Source organism: Poecilia formosa, unplaced genomic scaffold (genome assembly GCF_000485575.1).
Source record: "Poecilia formosa unplaced genomic scaffold, Poecilia_formosa-5.1.2 Scaffold60, whole genome shotgun sequence".
NCBI lineage: Eukaryota > Metazoa > Chordata > Actinopteri > Cyprinodontiformes > Poeciliidae > Poecilia > Poecilia formosa.
Window position 1 is genome coordinate 1,271,079 of NW_006799999.1, and position 23,292 is coordinate 1,294,370.

General features: G+C 37.6%; 1 protein-coding gene across 1 annotated transcript in view; it reads left to right on the forward strand.

Annotated features, from left to right (window-relative positions):
- The window catches only part of LOC103139365 (glypican-6-like), a 161,799-nt gene extending 149,797 nt beyond the window's left edge, over positions 1 to 12,002 (forward strand). The window contains exons 8-10 of the mRNA XM_016672406.1: positions 1,358 to 1,488; positions 6,090 to 6,265; positions 6,920 to 12,002. Of these exons, the coding sequence (XP_016527892.1) occupies positions 1,358 to 1,488; positions 6,090 to 6,265; positions 6,920 to 7,143 (531 nt within the window). The 3' untranslated portion in view covers positions 7,144 to 12,002. The remainder of the gene's footprint in view (positions 1 to 1,357; positions 1,489 to 6,089; positions 6,266 to 6,919) is intronic.
- The last annotated feature ends 11,290 nt before the right edge of the window (positions 12,003 to 23,292 follow it).

Genomic DNA, 23,292 nt, shown 5'->3' on the forward strand with positions numbered 1-23,292 from the left:
TGTAGGCTTGATACTTTTTGGTCTGTGCTTTACCCAAGCTTTGAACAATTCAGTACCTGAAATTGGTCTGAGTCCAAAACAATTTACTGGGAGAATTGCAGCACAGCCAAAGGCAATAGAATTTGACGTAGAAGGTTGAGGCCCTCCTACAAAGGTTTTTCTCTTCAAAATATACACTGGATGAATTTGCCACCTGTCTAAATTATCAGGCTCAGTTTGTGACTGTTTTTTATGCAAAACTCTCAAACAGCAATACTGTGTCACTTTATATGGTCTATATGGCTCCTTCAGATTAGGGGTGTTTCTTTTAGTAACTGTTATTATCTAAAGCTTGACTCTAGTATGAATAAATAAAATTATTAATGTTGTACTCTATGCAAAATGTATTAATTTCTGTGAACTTATACAAAACATTCTCAGCAGAGTTGGACAAATAATGTGAATCGTTGAACTTAAAAAGTAGATAAAACTCACTAAAAGACTTCTTGGAAAAGAAATTTGACCCTTTAGCTTCTTTATTAAAAAGTCCTCTTAGTCATATTCCACAACTTCTGTCAATGGCTTACTTAAGGTCATTCTGCATATCCTTTTCAGGCTGAGATCTAGTTTTCAGAAGATGAATGCTCTTTAAAGCCATTTTTTACACCAGTTCAGTCTCAAAGAAATTAGCCTCTAACATTTTTCAAGCTTCTTTTCATGCTAGCATTAACCAAATATAATGACACCAAAATGAATATTGTAATACTTATTTTTATTTGGCCTGTCTGTATTGTTACCTTTACCCCCTCCTTTCCTATATGTCTTAAATGTATGAGTATGAAAATGTGAGTTTTTTATTTGTATCCCTAACTGTTTCTCAGATTGAAAACAAAGAACACAGAAGAAACCAAACATGTTTCAGTGGATGACAATTGTGCTGTCTGTCTTTCCGTCCTGTTTACTGCTCACCCGCTCAAGCGTCTTGTTGAGCCCAGATGGAATCAGTTGGGGGCGACCACTTTTTCCAAGTATCAGATTTGAAACCTCAGATCTGTCTTGTATGAATCAGAGATAAACCGAATGTGGAGTGGACAAAATGAAAAAAACAACAAAAGAAAAAAAAAAAACTGTTGTCCATCAGAATTTCTCTGATGATGGAATAAATGAACAGAAGGGCTTGAGCATGGTCACAAACTGGGTGCATGACTGCAAAGTAAAGATATTTTGTCTCTAGTCGTACTAATTTATTTGCATTTCTGTAGTCAAATCTGTAATTTTATTTAACAGAAGTAAATTAGGTACAGGCTCTTGATTTCTCATCCTTTAATTGAAATAGAACATCAATATATTTTCTTTCCACTGTATCGGCCATTGACAGGTGATTGACATCAAAGAGAAGTTAAAGGAGTCCAAGAAGTTCTGGTCCAAATTACCAGATGACATCTGTGCCGAAGGCAAACTGACAGAGTCTGACGAGGAACAGTGCTGGAACAGCCACACAAAGGGCAGGTGAGGACTCGACAGCTCCCGACTAAAGTCACCCCACTCTCCTGTTATCACATTTTGCCTGCCAGGGATTAAAATAACCACATTCTGTTCAAAGATTATAAGTTTCTCTGAAACTACAATGGTTAGCGGTGATATGGAGAACTTGTGCTGTGCATAATCTCCAAGGCTCTAATACTCGAGGGACTGTGGAGCTTCAAAACCCTCTTGTCGCCAGAACAGCTTGTAAAGTAACCCTGAGACTCACAGTTGATTGGTCAGAAAGTAGCTCTTTCCGACAGTGAACTGGAGATGCTGGCAAGGAACACGAATCACTCCATCGTTTCCGTCCTTTCCAAGCAGCAAAATCACCAGATGGCGCGATAAAAGATATATGCTGGTGCCAGTGCCATTTTTAAGCACTGCTCTAAATCTGGTTGTTAAATTGATAATGAAGTACCAGTCTGGATATCAAGGATTTTTTATTAAACAGCTACCATGTTCTCTAAATGCAGATCAATGATTACATACGTACAAGTAATAAGTTGATCAACTTAATAGGAAATTATGGGGGAGAGTTACCACATACTGCATGAATAGCAAGTGTAGAAGCATTATTAGTTAGGGTGATGGTGTTGGTCAAAAACAAACTGTAGGTTTTGAAGCGGCCTAATCAAAGTCGGGACATAACTCCAGTGAAGATGTTGGGGTATGACAACAAACGGGCTGATTAGCCTTCAACCCTCATGCAGCATGAATAGCTATTGAAATATTAACTGTAGTGCGTCACTCTTTGTATTGTGGTCTTACAACATGTTAAAGGTTCCCTTTTGTGAAGAGCGTCCAAAATAAACAAATGAAGGCTAGTTATACACACAAGCTTTTTTCTGATTTACTCCTCTGTAAATAAATATAACAGGTCTAACGCTGTTGGATTTTAGTCAGTCGTTTTTGAGACTCACCAACCAGTCATGAAGAAATTTCTCAGTGCATTCACTGTTTAGGTGCTTCTTTTGGTGATGAAGTCATTTTTGATTCTAACACAAACAATTGGGAGAATGTTGAGAGATCCATTTTAATTGCGACTAATAATGCCACTTGTCTTATAATTAGGTTCTGGCCTGCTGCCATGCCCTTTTCACGCTGCTGATTTTGCATCTCAAAACAGGACAGAAAGAATATTAACCTCTTAATACCTTTCCTCTGGCTGTGGAAAGCTGAAAAGAAATAAGGAGCTTATTTGACAACACACAATGAATGTGAGATGTGATTCAATTCAAGCTGTTTGCGAGCAGACAGGCAGGTAGACACACGGAGAATTTGTTTCAGAGTATCTAGGGCACAGACAGAGCAGCAAGGTAAGTAAAAAAGCTTCACAGAAAACAAAAGAAATAAAAACCTTTTTTCACAAGATCTAGACACAAGTAGGATTTTCACTGGTGTGTCATGGCTGCCAGGGAATAACTTTGTGGCAAAGATTGGAGAGGAGATGGGGAACAAAATAAAACCGTTTCAGCTCAAGCAAACAGCTGCACCAAAGGGATCCGAGAATCCAGGACTGTTTCTATATAGGAATTATTTTCAGTAAAAAGGCATAAGTTGTGAATCGTGGATGGAAGGACAACGTTCGCTGCATATGTTGCAGTGAAAGTCTGTGTATCACAAGTCATTAAAGCTATCTGTAGGGAAGAAAGCTGAATTCTCTCGCTTATTTGATAAACAGGAGCATCCTTGTTCCGTTTCTCCGCTAGAACATGGTTATGTCTAGAGGTCCAAAGTAAAGTCAATTTAGTTTGTCCACAGAATCCCTGGGAGTGATGAAGACCATTTTAAACAGAGGAGTAATGGCCGTATTTATTCTGCGCAGGGAGCTATTAGGGTTTATAAAGAGGCCTGAAAAGATTTCCACAGCAGGACTATTTTTCTAGGAAGCAGAGCAGTTACATGTGTGTGTGTATGTGTGTGTGTGTGTGTGTATATATATATATATATATATATATATATATATATATATATATGGTAGGAATTAGATCACACAAAGTGATAGAAATATATGCCACAAATTGCACTCAATGGCTTAAATGACTTTAAGATTTAAACTAAGAAATGCAATACTCTCCATAGCATTTTTGTTCCAAGGCGGAACTTAAACACAACCCCCAAGGATTGTGTATCATTAACCAATCTTAGGTTTTAAAATAGCAACAGTTGAGTAAGAGTGCAGATACAGCTGATGTGTCTCTGCTCTCCTCAAAAGGCAAGTAAATATGGAAGTCTGTGTTGGCGATATTTATTTAAAGTTTACAGTTACACCTTACTGTGAGGTTTGAGTGACTCTATATAAGTCATAATGTGATGTCGCAGTGACAAAATTCTCAGCTGTGGCTTTAGTGCTTAAAACCATGGCTTTTGCAGGAACCCAACCACTCTAAAAGCCCCACCTGAATGCACCTTGAGTTACAGTCAGTGCACTTTACTTCTATGAGACGATGTGATTGTGTGCTGATTGTTTAATTTTACTCCAATTAACTGCAGTCTGGACTCCTCTGTTGCGGTGGGGCCATCAATTGCACCAACACTCCAGCAGAGGAGGATCCATTTACCGTTAGTGGACATAATTTATACAAATTTCTCAATTTTGGAACTCACTAGGGAAATGCACACAAGAGCATGAAAATTAAGTTCTAGGCTTAAAGCATTTCAGAATATATAAATAAAGCACACCTAAAAGCTGAGAAACTGATGTTGGAGTTTGTTGAAGAATAAAAAATAATAAAAAATAAAAAAATAAATATACCAGGGGCTCATATCACCCAAAAGCAGCTACTACATAATGGCAATACAAACTTTGTGAATATCCCCAGTTAACTACTCGAGACCAGAGATAATTAGAGGCAGCTGAGCTTTCATTGGGCCAAAAAATCTAAATTGTCTTTTTCTCCAAATTGTTTATAGATACACACTCTAATGACTGTGGATAGGCTGTGGTCACCAGTTCATAGTAGTTTATTTTTTTTCTATCCTCGATCCACTCCTAAAGTCCTGAACTCTTCAGAGTTCTCCACCTCAATGCTTTAGCCCTGGTGGAGAAGCATTAAAAACCTGATTACATCCCAGCCCCTAACAGGAAGATTAAAGACTCCCTTTAACTCATTAGCAAAACCAACAGAAGACCTCTGTTTGATGCCCTGATGGGCAAATAAGCCTCAGCGCATGCCCTCCTACTTGATAAACCAACAATGTATCCAAAGTAAAGGTGGTTTCGTTCTGAATCAACAACAAGGACATTTGAGACACAAAGCCCTGATTTACCGTTGTCCCCAAAAGAGGAGTGAGGATCAGGAAAGTAAGCTTTTCCTACACCAGACTGAAAAGCAGCTATATAGTATGAACAAACTTTTGAGTGGACTGTGAGCTGAATGTTATTAGTGCTTGGACATTTTTCTGCTTATTGAGATAACTGGGCTTGTGTTGTGACAGTGCTTTGATGTCATGATTGGAGCTCTCGGTCATGCTATCTTAACTGAATATTTGGCTTTATGTGTACAGACTGAATCAATCCAGAAGCCATTTCCATCTACAAGTCCACTGAGTCTGTCATTATTGCTGGGCCGTTCTGTCACAAGGGTACCCTCCTTTGAGCTGAAAATAAGCCTGTGAATGACTAAAGACACTTAAGGTGTTTGTTTAGCTAAAACAGAGAATAAAGGCTGAAAGATGAGTGCAGTGATTTGAACAGCGTGTGTGGGGAAATGGAAACAACATCCAGTCAGACTACCCCTCCAGGCATTTGGGTTGATTAATAACTGGAGCAGCTGTGAAGGATCAAGAGTACAGAGGGAGCAGTTCTGTTAGTAAAACTCCAAATTAAAACTCAGCAAATACACGCAGACAGACACACACACACACACACACCTTTACTGCTTTTCTCACACATTTTCAAATGGACAGAAATCCAGCCTTTTTGACGGCCCTTCCAAGACATTGACTTTATTGTCCTTAAGCCACTTTGTATCAAATTCTTCCAGTGTGATTAATTTCATTGTCCGTGTGGAAGACCCATTTGCGCCAAAGTTTTATCTACCTTGCTGATGTGGACAGATCTGGTTTCAATATTTCACCATAATGTTCTTTTCATGTAATGTCATCTGTTTTGTGATGCACACCAGCCTTTGCTGCAGCAACGCACCCACACAGCATGATGGCATTACAGTGCTGTTTGTCCCTGTGTGTAATTATGTGGCCAGATCAACAGCTCACCTTCAGGCATCTGGAAATTTTACCCCAGGATTTGGACTTGTTCAGGTCCATAATCCTCTTCTTTACAGCTTGACTTTTTTTTAAATATTTCTCTGATGTCACAAAATGAAGCAGTGTCTAAAGTCTACTTTAAAACACAAAGAGATTAAATAATGGTAAAATTATCTCAAAGTTCTCTTGCTCATTAGTCTGCCGTTAAGCAAAAAGAAACAATTATGACGATGACCTGAAACAGGAATTTCAGTCACATTAGTTAATAAATTGTCTTTTTACAGCCTGTATGTTCAGTCATTTACAATACATGAGTATTGTTAATAACAACCTTTGAGCAGCTATTGAACATACTTGTTTCTTTTCGGTTCCAGATATTTCCCTGAGGTGGTAAAGGAGGGCCTCACCAACCAGGTGAACAATCCAGAAGTGATTTTGGACATCACCCGACCGGACACACTGATTCGGCAGCAGATAATGGCTCTACGAGTCATGACCAACAAGCTAAAGAATGCCTATAATGGAAATGACATCTCCTTCCAGGACTCCAGTAAGTCCTCAGATATCTCCATTATGTTTTGTATATGCAGCTGGGGAACAAAATCGAAAAGCCCTGTTCCATTTCTTTCTCTCCCTGCATGTTAGTTTTGATTTGGACACACACCACAAACACTCTCAGAGATACACAAACTACAGAAACAAGATCTCATTTGTCATTCATGTTGGAACTTGTCACCGACAGCAGAGGATGTTCAGAGCATCTCTGAGGCAAGGCAGACATTATTAGGAGAATAAATAGCTCTAGGTGTGGAGGAACAACATACGATAGACAGACAGGCCCATGTTTAAGAAGATGTACATCTCAAAAGCTGTCGTGACAGAAACAATCATGTTTGAATCTGTGGATCTGGTAGAGCTGACAAGATGGGAACAATGCTCTGAGCCCCGTCCAAAATGTGTCTGTACTAAAACTGACAATAAATGTTCTTATTTTCTTATCTTTTGCAGTATTCAAATGAAATAGATTGTGAAATGAACTAATGTGTTGTAGAAAAATCATTCCAGGGTTTCTGAAACCGAGTTCAGTCTTAATAGCATCACTTATATTAATTGAGTACCTATACTGCCAGACCCTGTCACACAGGCTGCATGCAACACCATGTGTGATGTTTACATTTAAATGAGTGTGATTTTCTTGCTGCAGGTGACGAGGGCAGTAGCTCGGGAAGCGGCAGCGGCTGCTCTGACGGCTGCACGACAGAGTTTGTTTTTGTGGGGACAGAAGCTCCCGTGATTAGAGCCGACAGAAGTGACGAACGGGCTGCAGCTGCTGCTGCGGGCCAGTCGCTCTCCTGTGGACCCTCCACCGTCCTGGTGATGGCTGCCCTCACACTCCCACTCTGGGCAGTACAGACTCAATGGAGATAATACAGTGTGGCCTGATCATTGACTCTTCTACTGTTAAGTAACAGTATGTCTTACAGCAAGTTATACTGCTGTTCCGTCACTGGACATGTAGAACCTCCCGGAAACATGTCTAGAATGACTGACTGTGTGGTGTGGTAGGGCTGGAAGTGAGTGCAGCGCTGAATCCTGCTTGTCCCCCAAAGAATGCTCGGTGCCATCAGTGAACCAGCTTTTACCATCTCTGAAATAAAAACGAAAATGTGGTGTTTTCTCATCATTCTAAAGTGAGCTTCGAAAAACATGCTTCTCGTTTAGGAAACAAAACTATCTTAAGGCGGTTCTATCAGTGATTTTCCAGATAAAGGGAAACCCTTTATTTCTTTTCCTTTGTGTGATGAAGTGAAAAGAAGACAACACTGTTTTTATCTTATTAGTTATCTTTCCCTCAGACAAAAATCAGAAAAAATTTCTGTGTGCATGCATGGGTGTGATGTAAACAGACAAAACATTGTTTCGTTCTGCTTTTCTTTATTTATTCCGATTTTATTTTGTGTTTCCAGGCTCCATAGTTTTAGGTTTGTTTGCACAGGGCCATGCAGCCTGAACAGGTCACTCGGTTTCCTCCTTGGTCACATCATTGTGGCTTGAGGGAATGGTGGGTCTTAAGGCCACTTTGTTGTTGCACATGTGATTATCTTTACGAAAGTGCTAAAGTGCTGCACTAAGGGCACTACTTTGCACAGATGATTTTATCGGCTTGTTTATTAAGCTGCAAGAGGCACCCATCATATAGAGAAAAAAAGATTTATATTTTCAGATCATTTAAACTGATTGTATTGTTCTTTAAGTGGATACAGTATGTAGTTAACAGGATTGTACTTTAATGTAATCTTACAGGTTAAAGCTACATCTTTATAAATATATGTGTTTTATTTCATTTTAAGTTACAACAATGTTTTAGCAACAATATCAAGCCATTATACTGCAAATGCCTGCTAAGATTGTTAAACTACCTGATTTATTCTCTTTTTTCCAGAGTCATTAACATGCACTAACACATTTATTTTCACCTTCGGAAGACAGAAAAGAGGCATAAAGATAGATATATGGCAAAAAACCCTAAATTTCATTTATTTCCCTGGATTCCACCAATATGATTATGCACAACGCAGAAATTTGCATGTTTTTTGTTTGACCGGCAACAGCAAACCCTGGAACCTTGCAGCTTTTTGTAAGTGGTCATGTACTTTAACATGGCATGTACAATGTCACCTCCAAAGGTAGAGGACTGCCAAGGTTAGAGGGCTCTGAGAAGTCAAAGAACTGGGGTTACTATACATACCCTTCAGTCCGTCTCCTACAGGCTTTGACCTTTAACAGGCTGTAGAGGCTTAGTGTGCAAAGCAAATAACCTGCACTCCAGAAACACAGCGCCTGAGACCCCCGGTCATACAGAAAAGGTTAGCCTTAGAAAGATTTTGCAGGCCTGCTGCTAAAATTAACAATGGAAAAACTGTTCGAAAATGTCTCACAAAAGATGAAAAATGTCACGCTCACGTGTGTTTCTGCAGGATCCAAAACCAGCCAGGTCACGAACACTTAAACTGTTTCCACATTACAAATGTCCCTTATCACGGCAGGTACCTCTCTCCAAATGCATCACTGTAACAAATTAACAGCTCCTCTGAGTGTCTCGCAGAGGCCATGTTTGTCCCGTAGCATAGGAAGACGTGCATGGGACAAACAAGTTTTCTCCTCACACAACGGCAATGCAGGATGAGAATGAAAAAAACGGCTTCGAGCACAAAGTTTACGCCAGCATCACAGCTGATTGCACTCAGAGCACCAGAAGGGAAATCTGTCCTCAGTGTGCGTCAGTGACTCACAACCGAGGCCCCAAGCACCGCAGGAAGCTCCTGCTACACAACAGTTGACCTCTATGACCTCTCTCCTCGCAAAAACCTATTTAGGAGAAGGTGACTGAATAGCACCCTCCCACCAAAACCAGCATGGCATGATTAAAGCAGTGATGCGTAAACCTTAATTGTAGAATGCAACAGGCCAAGGCCTGAGGAAAGACATCGCAGTGATTAACATAAGGCCCTCCTCAATGTCAAACTGTCCAGAAGTAAATCGGTGCTACGAGAGATGGAAATCCTATTCCTACTGAACTGCTACTGAAGCACTTTTTTTGGGGGGGGGACTAAATAGATCAGCCAAATTAAACTGGTAAAATACCAATAAATCTAAATGGTTCAGTTGATAGTAAAATAAAAAAATTGGGCAATTAGTAAAGTTTCCAATTCTCTGAAAGATGAAAAACAAAAAAAGGGGACAGGGTATTTACACATGTAGTCAACAGTTTGCTCTTCACCTCAGTTTTTATTTTGGATCATCATATCTATTTTATTTGTTCTTGTAAATACACCTTCCTGCATTTCAAGCATACAACTCAAAAAGTTGGGATAATTTAGGTTTGTTGATGGACCAGTTCTTTGTTTCAAAGACGTAACCGGCTTTGGTGCTAAAATGGCAAAAGAAAATCATTCTAAGGAAATTTATAAAAGTGAAAATAAAGTTACAAATGGAAGCAGTCGTAATGCCATTACGAAAAGATGGGCAGCTGAATTTAGAGGACTAAGGCCTGTGTATGTGGGTCACAGGCTTTGTCACTGGCAGGTTTGATAAACGTTACCAGTCCCCTTTTGTAAACCCGAAGGACACGTCGCTGTTTTTCTGATACATATTAAGTTTCCGTCTAAAATGTTATGTGTAGTTTCCTGCTGAAGAGTGTTGTGATGCTGGAGTTTGAGGCTACTTCTGTTTGCAAGCTCAAATATTGACACATGGCAGTATTTCTTAAATATCCTTTGAACTTTCTTAAAACTGCCATGCTTTTGGTTAGCCAGTGAATGAGTATAAAATGGATTGTGAATCACACACACTTTTTAGTACTTTATGGCTTCCAGAGATGGAGAGAAGTGGTAGTCTTAAGCACTTTCTAACCAGTAGATCTCTAGATCTAGGAATCTAATGGGACTAAAAAGACGTGATGCATGAGGGACAAGATGCGCCCACATCTGCTCCACCAATGTTATTGGATCATGAGGAAGAGGAGGAGGCCACCTTCAGCTCTTTGGTCTTGTTATTCCTGTACAGTTTCCACTGGGTCAGTGAATCCCAGTTTGATTGACTGAACATTTCATGGAAATTTCAGTGAACAGTACAAGGGTGACTTGGCAAGGCCCCTTCCAATGCCAGAGCCTGAAAACCTTACACATAAACACATCTGACCCACCTCTCAAACTCTAAAATAGTTTCTATGCAGAAGTTGGTGCTGGAAATTGCCCTACACTTTGATGAGGGAAAAGCTCCCACCATCTAGCTGTGTTAGGCGTTGGTAACAACAACCAATCTGAAATTCTTTATTAAAAAAATACCAACAGATGCTTTTTTTTTATTTGGTCAGAGTGATGAGAAACATCCATCGGAAAGTCTTATAAGTATGCTGTTGAGTCCGCTGTGATGTTCAAAACTGACTTTTTTTTTTTACATGACTATAACAGGAAATTGTTTTTTATTTTTTTGAGGAACGATCTAATGAAAAGGCCTGAGTTGTTTTGTTTAATCTGTTTTGCTGGTAATGCGCAAACTTTGTGTTATTTTATTATCACTTTTTTAAAGTTTCGCAGTGTCCACTAAGGCAGGGAGAGCAGGGAGAAACACCACTAGGTTTACAGGAATCCATTACATTGATGACTTTATGCTTGGCGAATCAAAGTTACATTGATCTGTACTGTTCACATGGTGATATCATTTAGTCAATAACAAATTTAGTTTTAAATTATAAACAAAAAAGATAGCTGAGGCAGGTATCGTTGAGTGAGACCCTGAAGCGACACAGCACAAACTAAAGAGTGTTGTGATGCTGAAGATTTAGGTTATTTCAAATAGCAAAGATTTTCACAAGGTACTGCAAAAAAAAAAAAAAAGTTTTTTCCTTAAGTTTCCTGTACATTCTCTTAAAGCGTCCCTTCTTGATAACAAAGGCAGAAAGTCAGCAGATTGGCGTCAGATACTTGTTTTTGTTTGAGCCTCAGCAGGTATGTTTTTTCACAGCGCAGAAACACAGTAAACATCTGCAGCCACACAAAGGTTGAAGGCACCCATTAGAGCTTCTGTTAGAGCTGTGATTGCATCAGAGCTGTGGATGAGTGAGGATAATGCAGGGCTTTGCTGGTGTTGCTGAAAACACAGCAGAAAAAGTGAATTGAGAAAAGAATTTCTTGGAGCCTTGTCTTGTTTTTCCAAAGTGCTTGTATCTAGGGAAACTGGTCCTCTCTGATAATGATAAAATAAACTGTTGCTGTTCTCCGCTACCAAATTTATTCCTATCACCCCTGACAAGCTGCAAGAATATTCTAGTCAGAAATGATGCAGTGACGGTCTTCATTTACACACGAGCCATAGCGAAATCAATTAGCTTCTTGAATTATTTTAGTGATTGAAAAAAAGGAAAAAAAAATAATCTGAATTTCTCAATTATTTTTTACTAAATGTTTAGAACACGATTTGTTATGCAAGGTCTTTTCATTTTGTCGTGAATCATTTGCTGCACTTTTGCTAAACATAATGCTCTGAGTGTGGTACTGTTGTGACTTGCGAAAATTAATGACTAAGGAGCACATTACGATTTTTTGAAGCTGTTCAGTGCACGCTGTTTAAAGTGTTTTGGGGGAACTGAAGTTGATGGTTATACAAGCAGACATGCCTTACCATTTTTTAAAAGACTAAAATGGATTGCTTATTCGGCTTTTGTTACACATTCTTGTATACAGAAAATATTACAATGGTAATAATAAACATTTTATTAAAAAAAACACACATTTTCCCTGCCTTTTTACTCTGTTATGCATCAGAATTTAAAACTTCTTGTAGAAATCTTGTATTTTAATTGTTCAAGTTTTTAGCTTAAAATATATTTATGCATTCGGTCTTTGAATGTACTAAATGCTTTCCATCAAATGTTATCATTAAAGACATTACCTGATTTGTCAGTAATGTAAAAAAAAAAAAAAAAGTAAATTGTTTCCTAGAAATATTTCACACTTCTGAACTAGGAGTCTTCTCTAAATGCTTTTCTTCACGTCCTTCTGGAACCGTAGTTTTAAACAAAACACTTCTCCAAAAGATGAGAGGCAAACAGCCTTGGTGAGTTGTGATGGTCAAGTTATTTAGATGACAAATTGTATCTGTAAAAGTTCCCCAAATCTTGGTCTTAATAAGGATTTTGTTAAAATTGTCGACTTTACTTTGTCTTAATAAGAAAACTGGAAAGCTTGGGGAAAAAATAATTCACAATTAGCCGCAATTTTAGATACAAACTAAGTGTGAAACCTATTTTTTCTTTGGTGTAATTATATTAGTTTCTTGTTTGAAAGGTGGATGTGTAGAGAGTCCAAGATAGGTATTGTGGCCAACATGATATCTTGACATTTTTTTTAATTAGGGAAACAATGTCTAAAGAAGTTGTCTTGTGAAACAAATATATTTGGCTAAGATGACAGTTTTCACAAAAGCCAAAATCTGCTTCTGAGCAGTGGATCAGTGCCAAGTGACGTCTCCTGCTCTGGAAGCGCATTCTGTCAAGGAGCTGAGCTGAGCTGGGAGACACAAGCTAAACTGTAAAATCCATTATGAAAGAGATTCAATTATTTCAGACGGGACTGATCAACCTAAAGATCTGTTCACATTAGATGCATTTTATTATCGACAAGTTGTGCAAGATTCTAGTTTTTCTTGTGCTTACACTTGGAGGGGTGCCTGAAAGCTCTTCACTTTGGATCAGTTATGCAAACATACAGACGGTTTTGCTTTAAGCAACCAATACATCTTACCAATTTAAGATTAACCTTTAGTAAACACAACTGCTGATTGTGCAGAACCCAGCTATCGCTAAATTTGAGAAAGACAGGGGAGAGACCTATTTCTGTGATTTAGTTTGGGCTCTAAGAGTTGACAGACCAAACCTGGTTTGCAGCCTTCCTTTCATCTCTCCTCTTACTTACTTTTTAAAGTAGGTATTAGCACTCAGAATTGGGCTGCAAATCCCCTGTATGTATTATCTTGTCACTCTGCATACTGCTAAAAAAAAAAACCCCAAAAAACATGGATGCATTTAGGACTGAGAAGCAGGATTTCCTCCTGTCACTCTAGACTATCTCGAATGACAATAAAATGCCAAGAAAAGGATTTGGCTTTCTAACATGTGCCATGACTTTCCCTGTCATAACTACACTTGTTTCAAGATACCAGGCTGCAAAACGTCAGCCTTCCACAATGGCAGGAAGTGACACTTGAAAAATGCAGAATGTGCTGCTATGACAAGTGATATGAGTTGGCATGCTCTTCATATGTGCTATATGAGAGCGAACTGACCTGCCTGACATGGTTCCTGGCACTGACAAATCTATCTGAAACTGATTTATTATACACTCACCTGAACAGATGGATGGGGCAACTTCACTTGTTTAGCCAAGCTTAAACATGATTTTTTTTTTCATTGGAAAATGAAATGAAAACTACACATTAGGAAATTATTCTAATTTAATGCTTACACAAAACTGTGTACTTCTGCATTACATCAATAACTTTCTATAATCAGTAAATAGAGGACATTCTATATAATTTCTCCAGCTACAGATTCTCCGCTAAAAAGACGCCCCAGCAAAGTGACTTAGAAGTTAAAGTCAAAAATGCTCAGCATTTTCAGATACTAAATCCACCACCAGTTGATTACAATTTTCTTTTTGTTTTTTAAATAAATAAAATTACTTTTGTTACAGTACATTACTTTTGTACTGTAAACAGTACAGTATTAATACTGTACTGTAAACTGTAATACTGTAAACAGTACAGTATTAATACTGTACTGTTTTGGGTATTAACATAAGTATCTTCCAGAAGTTAATCTTCCAACTTAACCATCTTGCCATAAATGAGGCGTTTTAAAACATAGTTTTTTCCATTCAAAAGTCAACAGGGTTTTCATTCTGTGGTATCCTTGAGTCGAAAAGGGTTATTTTTTCTTCAGATGTTTGTTTGCTTTTTTTCCCCATAAGTGTTTCAGATTTACCAAACAGCTCACGTCTTTCCTTTTCTCCTTTAGTAAAGCGACAATGATGTAGTGTCTCTTGCACAAAGAGAAGGAAGGCCTTCTCTTGCAGCTCTGATTTCATCTGAAACTCTAGAGATCAGTTCTTGACACAACATTCAACAAGACAGTTTTTTGAATTGCTCAAAATTCAGTTCTGAACTCCAGTTCCTAGTCAATAATATGAAGTACTTACTATTGACTATGTTACTCTTCCGACTGACATTAAATTATCGTAATATGTTGTGATTAGAAGTGAGTCCGATTCTATATAGCTGGATCTGAATTCAACTACATAATAAGAATCCTCTAGAACAATCCAATTGATATGAATGGACTGTAGATCTAATTAGAGTTTACGTAGTTGTAAATTAAATTTGTCTGTTTTGCAAACTGTATCCAGGTTTAATTTAATTTCAATTAGTGTTTTATAAAATAACTTAACTATAAACAGAAATGACAATGTCTTCTAATTGTCCTTCGCAACTTGCAAAACTCACTGATACCACAGAAAGTAGGGTGGTGCCTGTAAATATTGAGGTCTGAGGACATTGTTAATGGATTCTCTGATGACACATTTCATCTTGGCAAGGATTGTAATTGCTTTTTACATGACAAGTAATAGTGCAAGGGCTTTAGAGACGGTGAAACAAAATCCCTTGAAAATAGAGACCTATGAAATTAAACCTTGGATTTCAATTTTCTCTCCCACAAGGCTTGAGCAATTAAATGGGTTTAACCCAGTGCTGTATAATAAGACATAAATAAAGTGTGTCTGTTGCTGTGTGTGTGTGTGTGTGTCTGTCCATAACTTTCATTCATTGCAGATCTAATAAAGATATACTAATCCAGAGTGACATGAATAACTGGGGAGTCTGAACTTCATCTTCAGTAAGATATAAAAATAATATGTAGGATAATTATCTCTGAAATATTTTTCTGTCAGTCTGTATATAATCACCTGAAAAACATTCTGGTTTATGTCAAAAGCCGTGCTATTTCCCAGCCATGTACAAACACACTTCTGTTTCTTTTTTTCCACTTTCACACATTAGAGATTGTTTTCCGTCTCTCTTGCGCTCTTTGGATTTAGGATAAAGAGTGAATTCACACAGCAGAGCAGTCCTGGATAGCAGAGCCGGAGATTACCCTCCCTGATCTTTTCACAGACAAGAAATAGTTTGGTGCAAACCCTCCCTTAGGGCTTTGCCACCTCTGTACTGACAGTCTGTGCATTAGCATCCATCAGAGAAGAGGAAGAAAACGGTTTTATCCTCTCCGACCTATTGCTTACTCAAAAAAGAGGAATGAAGAAAGCCAAAGTAGTGGATGATACGCTTGTCACTATGGTGGATAATCTGAAAACACACTGCCAGGTCAGAGCCACACTGATGCAAAGCCAAAAGCTTTGTCTCATTCTTCAAATGACAATAGAAACCGCAGCTTAACTCTGAAACCACCAACGATTTTTCATCCTTAAAATATATTTAAGGGGCCAGTGTGTATCTGCTTCTGCTAGGTATCTGAATGCACAAAAACGCAGTAGAACCAACGGGTTAACATAACAGACACGATGTAGTGAATGAGTGTTTATAAAATGTACATTCTGCTTTGTAGCCATATCTTACCATCTGCAATTTTTCTGAAGCTTAAAAGTTTTAGAAGAAATATTTCATTCAAGGCCTCAGGCGCCCTCAGAATATCTCATGTTGTATGAAATTCTGCCTCAGGGCTCAGTGGGGCAACTGATCAGCAACTAGTATTTAGTAAGTATCAGCATTCAAGTCATCCATTAAGCACTAAATGTCATCTGGTCACTGAGAAATATATTATTACCTGAAATCACTATGTGGTCACAAATTAAACTAATAATTTCAAAGTAATTTCCCTTCAATGAGTATGAAAATGCTCTGGTCCCTGTAAAGGCTTAAGAACACCAGAAGCCGTTGAAATCCGTTTTATATGTGCATTCCTATGATGGATCCAACATTTTGTAGGACCGGTCCAAGCTTATTGGTTAAGTTGGAAATTCTTACTGCAAATGTCATTAAGCCGTTATTTATAAGCAGATTTAGCACCTAAATCAAGTTTGTTTCGTTGATTCCCATAATTTGCACGCATCTGTATGTTTTTGTTTCTTCACATAATCATGAGTCTCAGTTTTTACATTTTTATTCTAAAATTTCTCTCAAAACGGCTTATCAGACAACAGGTAATCATTTGTCATTGTTCCTGTCTTAGCTCTGAATAGACTTTATGTAATTAAATATCTGTGAGGAAGAGTGTGCCGTTCTATTACATAGTGTCAATATAACGATATATAGATACTATAAACAGTTAGAAATACATATATCAGATAAAATATGATGTGTACAAGCTATGCCATTGTGCTCTGTTCCAGACTGATTGCTCCCAAGCTAGAGTGAGGTCATCTATGCACAATTCACAGCTGGTGACAAAAATGGGATGATCTGACGCGAGAAAGCCAAATGGCATTTATACAGGACAGCTTGATTATTGGAAAACCAGACAGGAAAGTCAGTGAGGAAATGGGAGACAACTTGAGTGTGTAGGCAACTGAGACACTGAGGGAAGCTACTGGTACAGAAGAAAACAATTTCAGATGTACAAACCTACTCTGAAGCACAAATACTACAGGTTGTGAACCAAGAGGTAAAAAAAAACAAAACAAAAAAAAACAATCAAGGAGTAAGAAACCAGTAGCTATTAAATGTAATTATTGATTACTAGTTGGAGCATATTAAAAAAAACATATTAAAAAACACTTTAATACAGAACTAAACTACAATAAAATTTAAAACTAAGAAATTCAGTGTGCAGCTGCTAAGTTGAGATAAAAGTTTAAGCCAAAACCTTGATCTGCAAGATGTCATCTTATCTGTGTAAAATGCTCTTTTGCTGTCTAATTAAGAGGCATAAATTAAAGATTGACTTGTACCAGAAATTGAGCTGTCAGTACAGCTGCCCTGGATACAAACAGATGATGTGTCAGGCTCACTTTGAGCAGGACTCCCACCATGCACAGGAGAACTATGATAAAAAAAATAAATAAATAAAAAAAAAAAAGCTTGGATCAGAAAGACAGAACCATCAGTGGTGGAATATGGGTGAGTAGATATAACCATGACTTATGTGATCTGAAAATGTGAAATTTTGAAGGTTGACTTCCTTAGCAAATGGGTCACTGCACATGCGGAGAGCTGGGGAGGTTCTTTGTAGTTGAAGTCATGTTTTTAGGGAGCAGTTTTAAATAGGTGAAATTATAAAACGGAAATCTTCTCCTGAAAAAATAATAGCAAACTATTGAATCAAATTTATGCCAAATTATCAGTCTGTTGTGTGCTTCACCAACAGCAATGCTTTAATGTTTAGTGGTGAACCCTTCCAGACGACACACAACGTAACACCTGCTATACCAACTGAGCCACCCAGCACCACAAAATCATTCATTTTCTAAACTCACCTCTAACCTAATATGTGCAGCTACTGATGAATTTCCAATCTGGTCACTATTAAAAAAATCTGTTGCTAAGCAAGCCTTTAACTTCTCTGACTCTTTTTTTCTTTTTTTTCTCATCAAACAGCAGGATCACTTGACACCTCAGCGGTACATCAAATATCATCTGCAAAACTGTCAGGCAAGCACATGCATATTTCAGTCCTGTTTGTTGTCACTTGTTCTCACACCCGAAACGAGATCTTTAGCTTTCAGAGATGTATACAGCCATGCAGCTGAAAAATTAATTATGGTTTCAGGTCAATGTGGTAGACACAAACAGTATGGCTGGTAATGTGACAGGTGAGGTAGATTTCACGGCTACATAATTTAGATTATGGCTTTTTATCTGATTATTTGCATATTGAAGCATCTGTATTGTATTGTCAACGTTTCCCGAAACAACTAAAATAGCAAAATACAGAAGAGCTAATTTTAACATACTTTTCCAGGAGAATAGGATTTTAAACAGTTAATCTAAGAATACAGGAACAATGAAGAGTAAAGGAGGGATGCAGGGGATGAGGTGATTTATTGTAAAACCTGTGCTCTAGTCCTGTCTGATAATCTGGAAGCAGTAGGTGGCAAGACAGCAGAAAACACTATATTGATGAGACTGTTTACTCCCTGGCCAGAAAGAAAAATAACATGATTTCAGCAAAACAGAGCTTGGGTAAAACTGGGATTCTTTCTCCAGGAGGGGAGGATTGTGGGTAATGAGTTGTTTTAAGTTTTCATTTACTATTATTATCTGTTAAAATTTTTTTTATAAAGAATCACGGAAACAGAGCAGCGGGGTGGATCAGTTTCATGCTGAACAATGTCATCTGCCCTCTTTATGTCTGTGAACTAAAATCAATTATGAATATAATGAAGCACATACATAAATAAAGGTAAGGCTTTAACCTTGGTATTGGATTTGAGCTGTAGTGTTCAGTAACATGAACCTCTGGTCAGAAATAATGCATTTGAATTTTTCTAACCTTGGCAGGTCGACAGCAGCACTTGACACGAACTCCACTTGTTTGCACTGGATCTACAGGAACACGCTTTGCTTTGTAACAGTGGTAATTTTTATGTTCTCATTTGTCGTTGGTAGGTGGATGAGTGTGGGAGGGATTTACGTTAGAGTTCACAGAGCACTGCAAACTGCACATCAACAAACCCTGGAAGTGATGAAACGGATCAAAGCTTCGAACTAAAGCCTGTAATTTTATGAGCTGTGTCTTCCTCACACAAGCATAATTAAACACAACGTCTAGAACTGGTACCAGTATTTATCCACACTAAAGTGACTGGGATGTGGAAATAAAGCAAATTGTCATTACAGTTCAAATAAGAGCAGTTAGGATTCAGTCCGATTTCAATTTCACCTTATTGCAGCTTTGCATGGTGACAATCTCCCACATATTAGCATGTTTAATGCAGACAAGTTGCTTAGCACCAGCAGAGTAGTGTGAAAAAAGTGAGCACAGTCCCTTAGAAAAGCCTAACACCTAATGTGAAAGCCTTTGTTCCAAATGAATATCTGATGAGTGTATTTGTATTTTTACATACATATTATGTGTGTCTTTGTGTCTTCACAGTCTGCTTTCCTACAGATAACTTAAATAAACAATATGGTGTAATGTTAGAACAATATTTTCAATATTTCCTATTTTAAAGTTGCTTTGCCATTTTGAGTACTGTCATACCCCAGTCTCAGTGTTTTGTTTTGTTTTGTTTTTTTTTGTTCCATACATCTTCTCATCAACTCTGACCATCTTTCGTTCTTCTGCAGGAGACAGTCATTGCTGTGATGCTGCCACCGCCGCAGGTCTCTGTGGTGGTGCTTTGCTCAGTAATGTGTTTTAATCATCTCCCACACAAAGCGTTTTGCACGTTTGATTGTGGTTTCATCTGACCAGAGCACCTTTTATCATTTTTTTCCCCCTTCATGGCTTGCGGCAGCCTGCAAATGGTACTTCCTGTATTTTTCAAACTTCCATCAAACCAAAGTGTGCAGATCACTCAACTAACAGCTGCCATGTCAATACATTTTCCCACCTCAGCTGTGCTTCTTTACAGCTCTTCTAGAGTTACGTAGCATCTGTTGGCTTATTGACAGTTTGACAGCTTACAGACGAACAGTCATGTGTTGGTAGGTAGTATACTCTTTCCTTCCAGGTGATGGACTGAACAATGTGCTGTGAAATGCTTAAAGCATGGCATTTTGTTTTGGAGCCAACTCTGTCTGTCTGGTGGGTTCCTTCGTCTCTGGGATGCTGTTTAATAACATTCCTACCAGTGCTCTGGTGAATTTTGAAGTTTCATGACTCCACTGGATTGTAATGTATATTTGAAATAATTATTTCAAAAAACATTTCTTTCAGATTTGCATCCATGTGCTGCTTTATGGTGATTTATGACATAAAATTAATAAGAATACTGAGACATTTGTGGTTGGAACATGACAAAGTGAGAAAATCTTCAGTGGGTTTGAAATGGTATTGAGTGGTAAAGTACATCGAGAAGCTGCTGTCCATATTCTGCCACAAGTTTGTGATGCTATCATGTTAATATAGCATGGAACATCTGAGGAATGATTCCTGATCCCTTCTGAAAATGTGCTATAATTAAGCATTTGAGGTTAGAAAATGGACTCAACCCAGAGGGTATAATGTTTAAGTACCAAAGTGATCACTGGGTGAAAATGTGAACCTCCCGTTGGCTTCAAATTAAAAATCCATGTGGATACCGTCCTAGGGGTTTATACTACAAAGGCCCAGAGTTAACAACTTGAACAAAAGTGGACAAATAAATGATTATTGATGTTTTATTTTAAACTTAGCATTTGAATAATTCAAAAAGGCATTCAAGAAGGCTTATTTAAAATGCATTGTGCAACATTGATTCCTCTGATGCGAGTGGGATTTTTGTTTTGTGCAACAAATTTCTTTGACAAACTCTATGTTCAGATTTTTTTTTTTTAAATTAAACTAAGGTCTTTGCCAGAAACAGAATTAAAAACAAAACTGCGTGTTGTCTGTGCCTGCGATGATTAAAGGTCCTATATGAATTGAGGCTAAACGTTAGCTATTGTCAAGGTCACATTAATCGCCTTTGGTGAAACAGAAACCTTAGTGGGAAAATGAAATGAATCTTTGTATATATTTAAGCCGTGCTCTGCGCAGTTCTTCTTTGAAGGTCTCAAGAGTCTTTTCTTGACACGCAGAAATAAAAGACTCAAAGCTCATAGCTATCCGAGGACAAAAATTATAACATTTACTGTAATAAGATTCAAACATGTAAAATATATATATCACTCCCTAAACAGTTGAACTAATGTCACAGCTTAACTGTTTTTCACATGTTCTTGACAACATTTCCCCAAAAACAGATATTTTCCAAAAGAAAAACAAATCTGTTTGTCACACAACCAATACTTAACTGTGATTTTACTTATATGAAGAGAAATAAAAATGTGCCAATGTTCACTTTAATATATTAAAATGTTTAAGTTAACCAAATCAATTATTTGTATAAAAATAATTATCCTTCTGCACTGACACAACTGAGATAAGATTTAGGTCTATAGGCTTCTTGGTTGGTAATCCATCTGTGAAGATATTCCTACCCCGACTACCTGAACAACTCAACGACTGCTGGCATTGCCTCCTACTGTGAGACGGGTTCCATGTTAAATGATGTAGAATGTAAAAGCACACACCTCATCGATCATGTTAAATAACCCGAAACATGATTTTACTTCTTTGCTTTTTACCAAGTGGATTTTATCAAATGTTTTATTTGTAAGTCAGAACAAAAGATGGTCAAATTCAAGATGCAGACATTGGCTATCAGCAGACGTTCGCAGTCAGCTGAGCTGTTTAATCACAGATCTCTTTTTTTTTCCCACCCTGTCTTTCATTCAGCTCTTCCCTCTGGTCATGACTGCTCACTAAAGCATGTGATCACAGATTTAAGTGTCGGCATGTGGGCACAATATGGTTCAAATCACTCAAACAATAGACAGCTATCTTTACAAAGAGGATAAAAACTGATTTTTTTTATATCACCATTGCTACTCATGAGTAGAACTTGTTCAGAAATATTTGTTTTTGGAGTCATATATGTAATCATATATAATCATAAATAATAAATAATAAAATCTGTTATTAAATCAGTTGGACCTGTTTATGAAGAAAAAAATATTGACTAAAAAAACAATCTCAGTCACAGATGTTCATTGTAGTAGATTTAAATAAAGGAAACCTCAAGTTACCTTGCACTCTAATTCTAAATATAAAAAAAAATATGTTTTGTTCCAAAAATAAGGTTACATCCTATAGGAACTAGCAGGATTTTGAGAAATGTTTTCTACTTTCTGGCTAAATAACTAAAATTAGAAGTCAATGCTTACCTAACTCAAAACAGAGCAAGTATTGTTTCTTTAAAGTTTATAACAATCAGACCAATTATCTGCCTGCATTTCTTTTTTTTTCGTTTTTTTTTTTTTTGCAATATTGATATCACTCAATGGTTCTAATTAATGCAAATAAAGAAAATTCTTGATTTAGTACATGTTAGATTGAGTTCCACAGGTGCAGCTTAAGTTGTGACAAAAAACATTTTATACAGAATATCTTTGGGGTGGGGGGAAGTGTGCAAACAGAAGGGAATGTCTCACTGCTTCTTTATAGTTGTTTTTGACAAAGTAAATATCTGCTCATAGATAATTTGACATGTTTAGGTGGAGGGCACCTCTTTCTGGGTGCAGTATAATTAATGTGACAAAAATCTCTTGGATCTTTCCTCCTTCTTAGTTCCTCTACAATGCAGTGATAAAAATCAAAAAAATAAATCAAACTGTAATAATCTTCTTTACTTTAGGTATAAAAGAAACACTACAGCCTCAGATCTATATTTAGCCTCTGAAAACCTTTGTCTCTGAGTCTACAGGGTGTCAGCGGAGACTTGACACTGTTCTTTAGAGGTGTCATTACCATGGCTGTTCAAAGTATAATGCTGCTGACTGCGAGGGTGGAAACTTGTGATATAATTGGTTTTGGGGAGAAGCTGTGACTTTTCCAGAAGTAACACTCGTAATTTAAGATTCTTAACAAGTGAATATCACCATTTGGGAATTTTATTTGATGAGGAAAGAAGCAGATAAAAAGAGAGAAAGCAAAGCAAGTCATACGAATGAGCACTGAGATGGTAATTGGCACAACAGGTAGCACAAAAAGTTTTGACTTCTTTGCTTCTCCCTGAACTCCTCGATAGGTAAAAACGGGTTGATGATAATTATTACGTACAGATGCGCAGAAGAAGTTTATGCTTTAAAAATGCAATCAAGCAAAGCAGCTAAAACATGCAGTTGAAAAAAGATTAATGTTAAAGTGACAATCATTCATAAATCGGTGGATCAGCTGTAGAATGTAACTTCATCCATCCATCCATTTTCTTTACACCCTTGTCTCTTAGTGGGGTCGGGAGGGTTGCTGGTGCCTATCTCCAG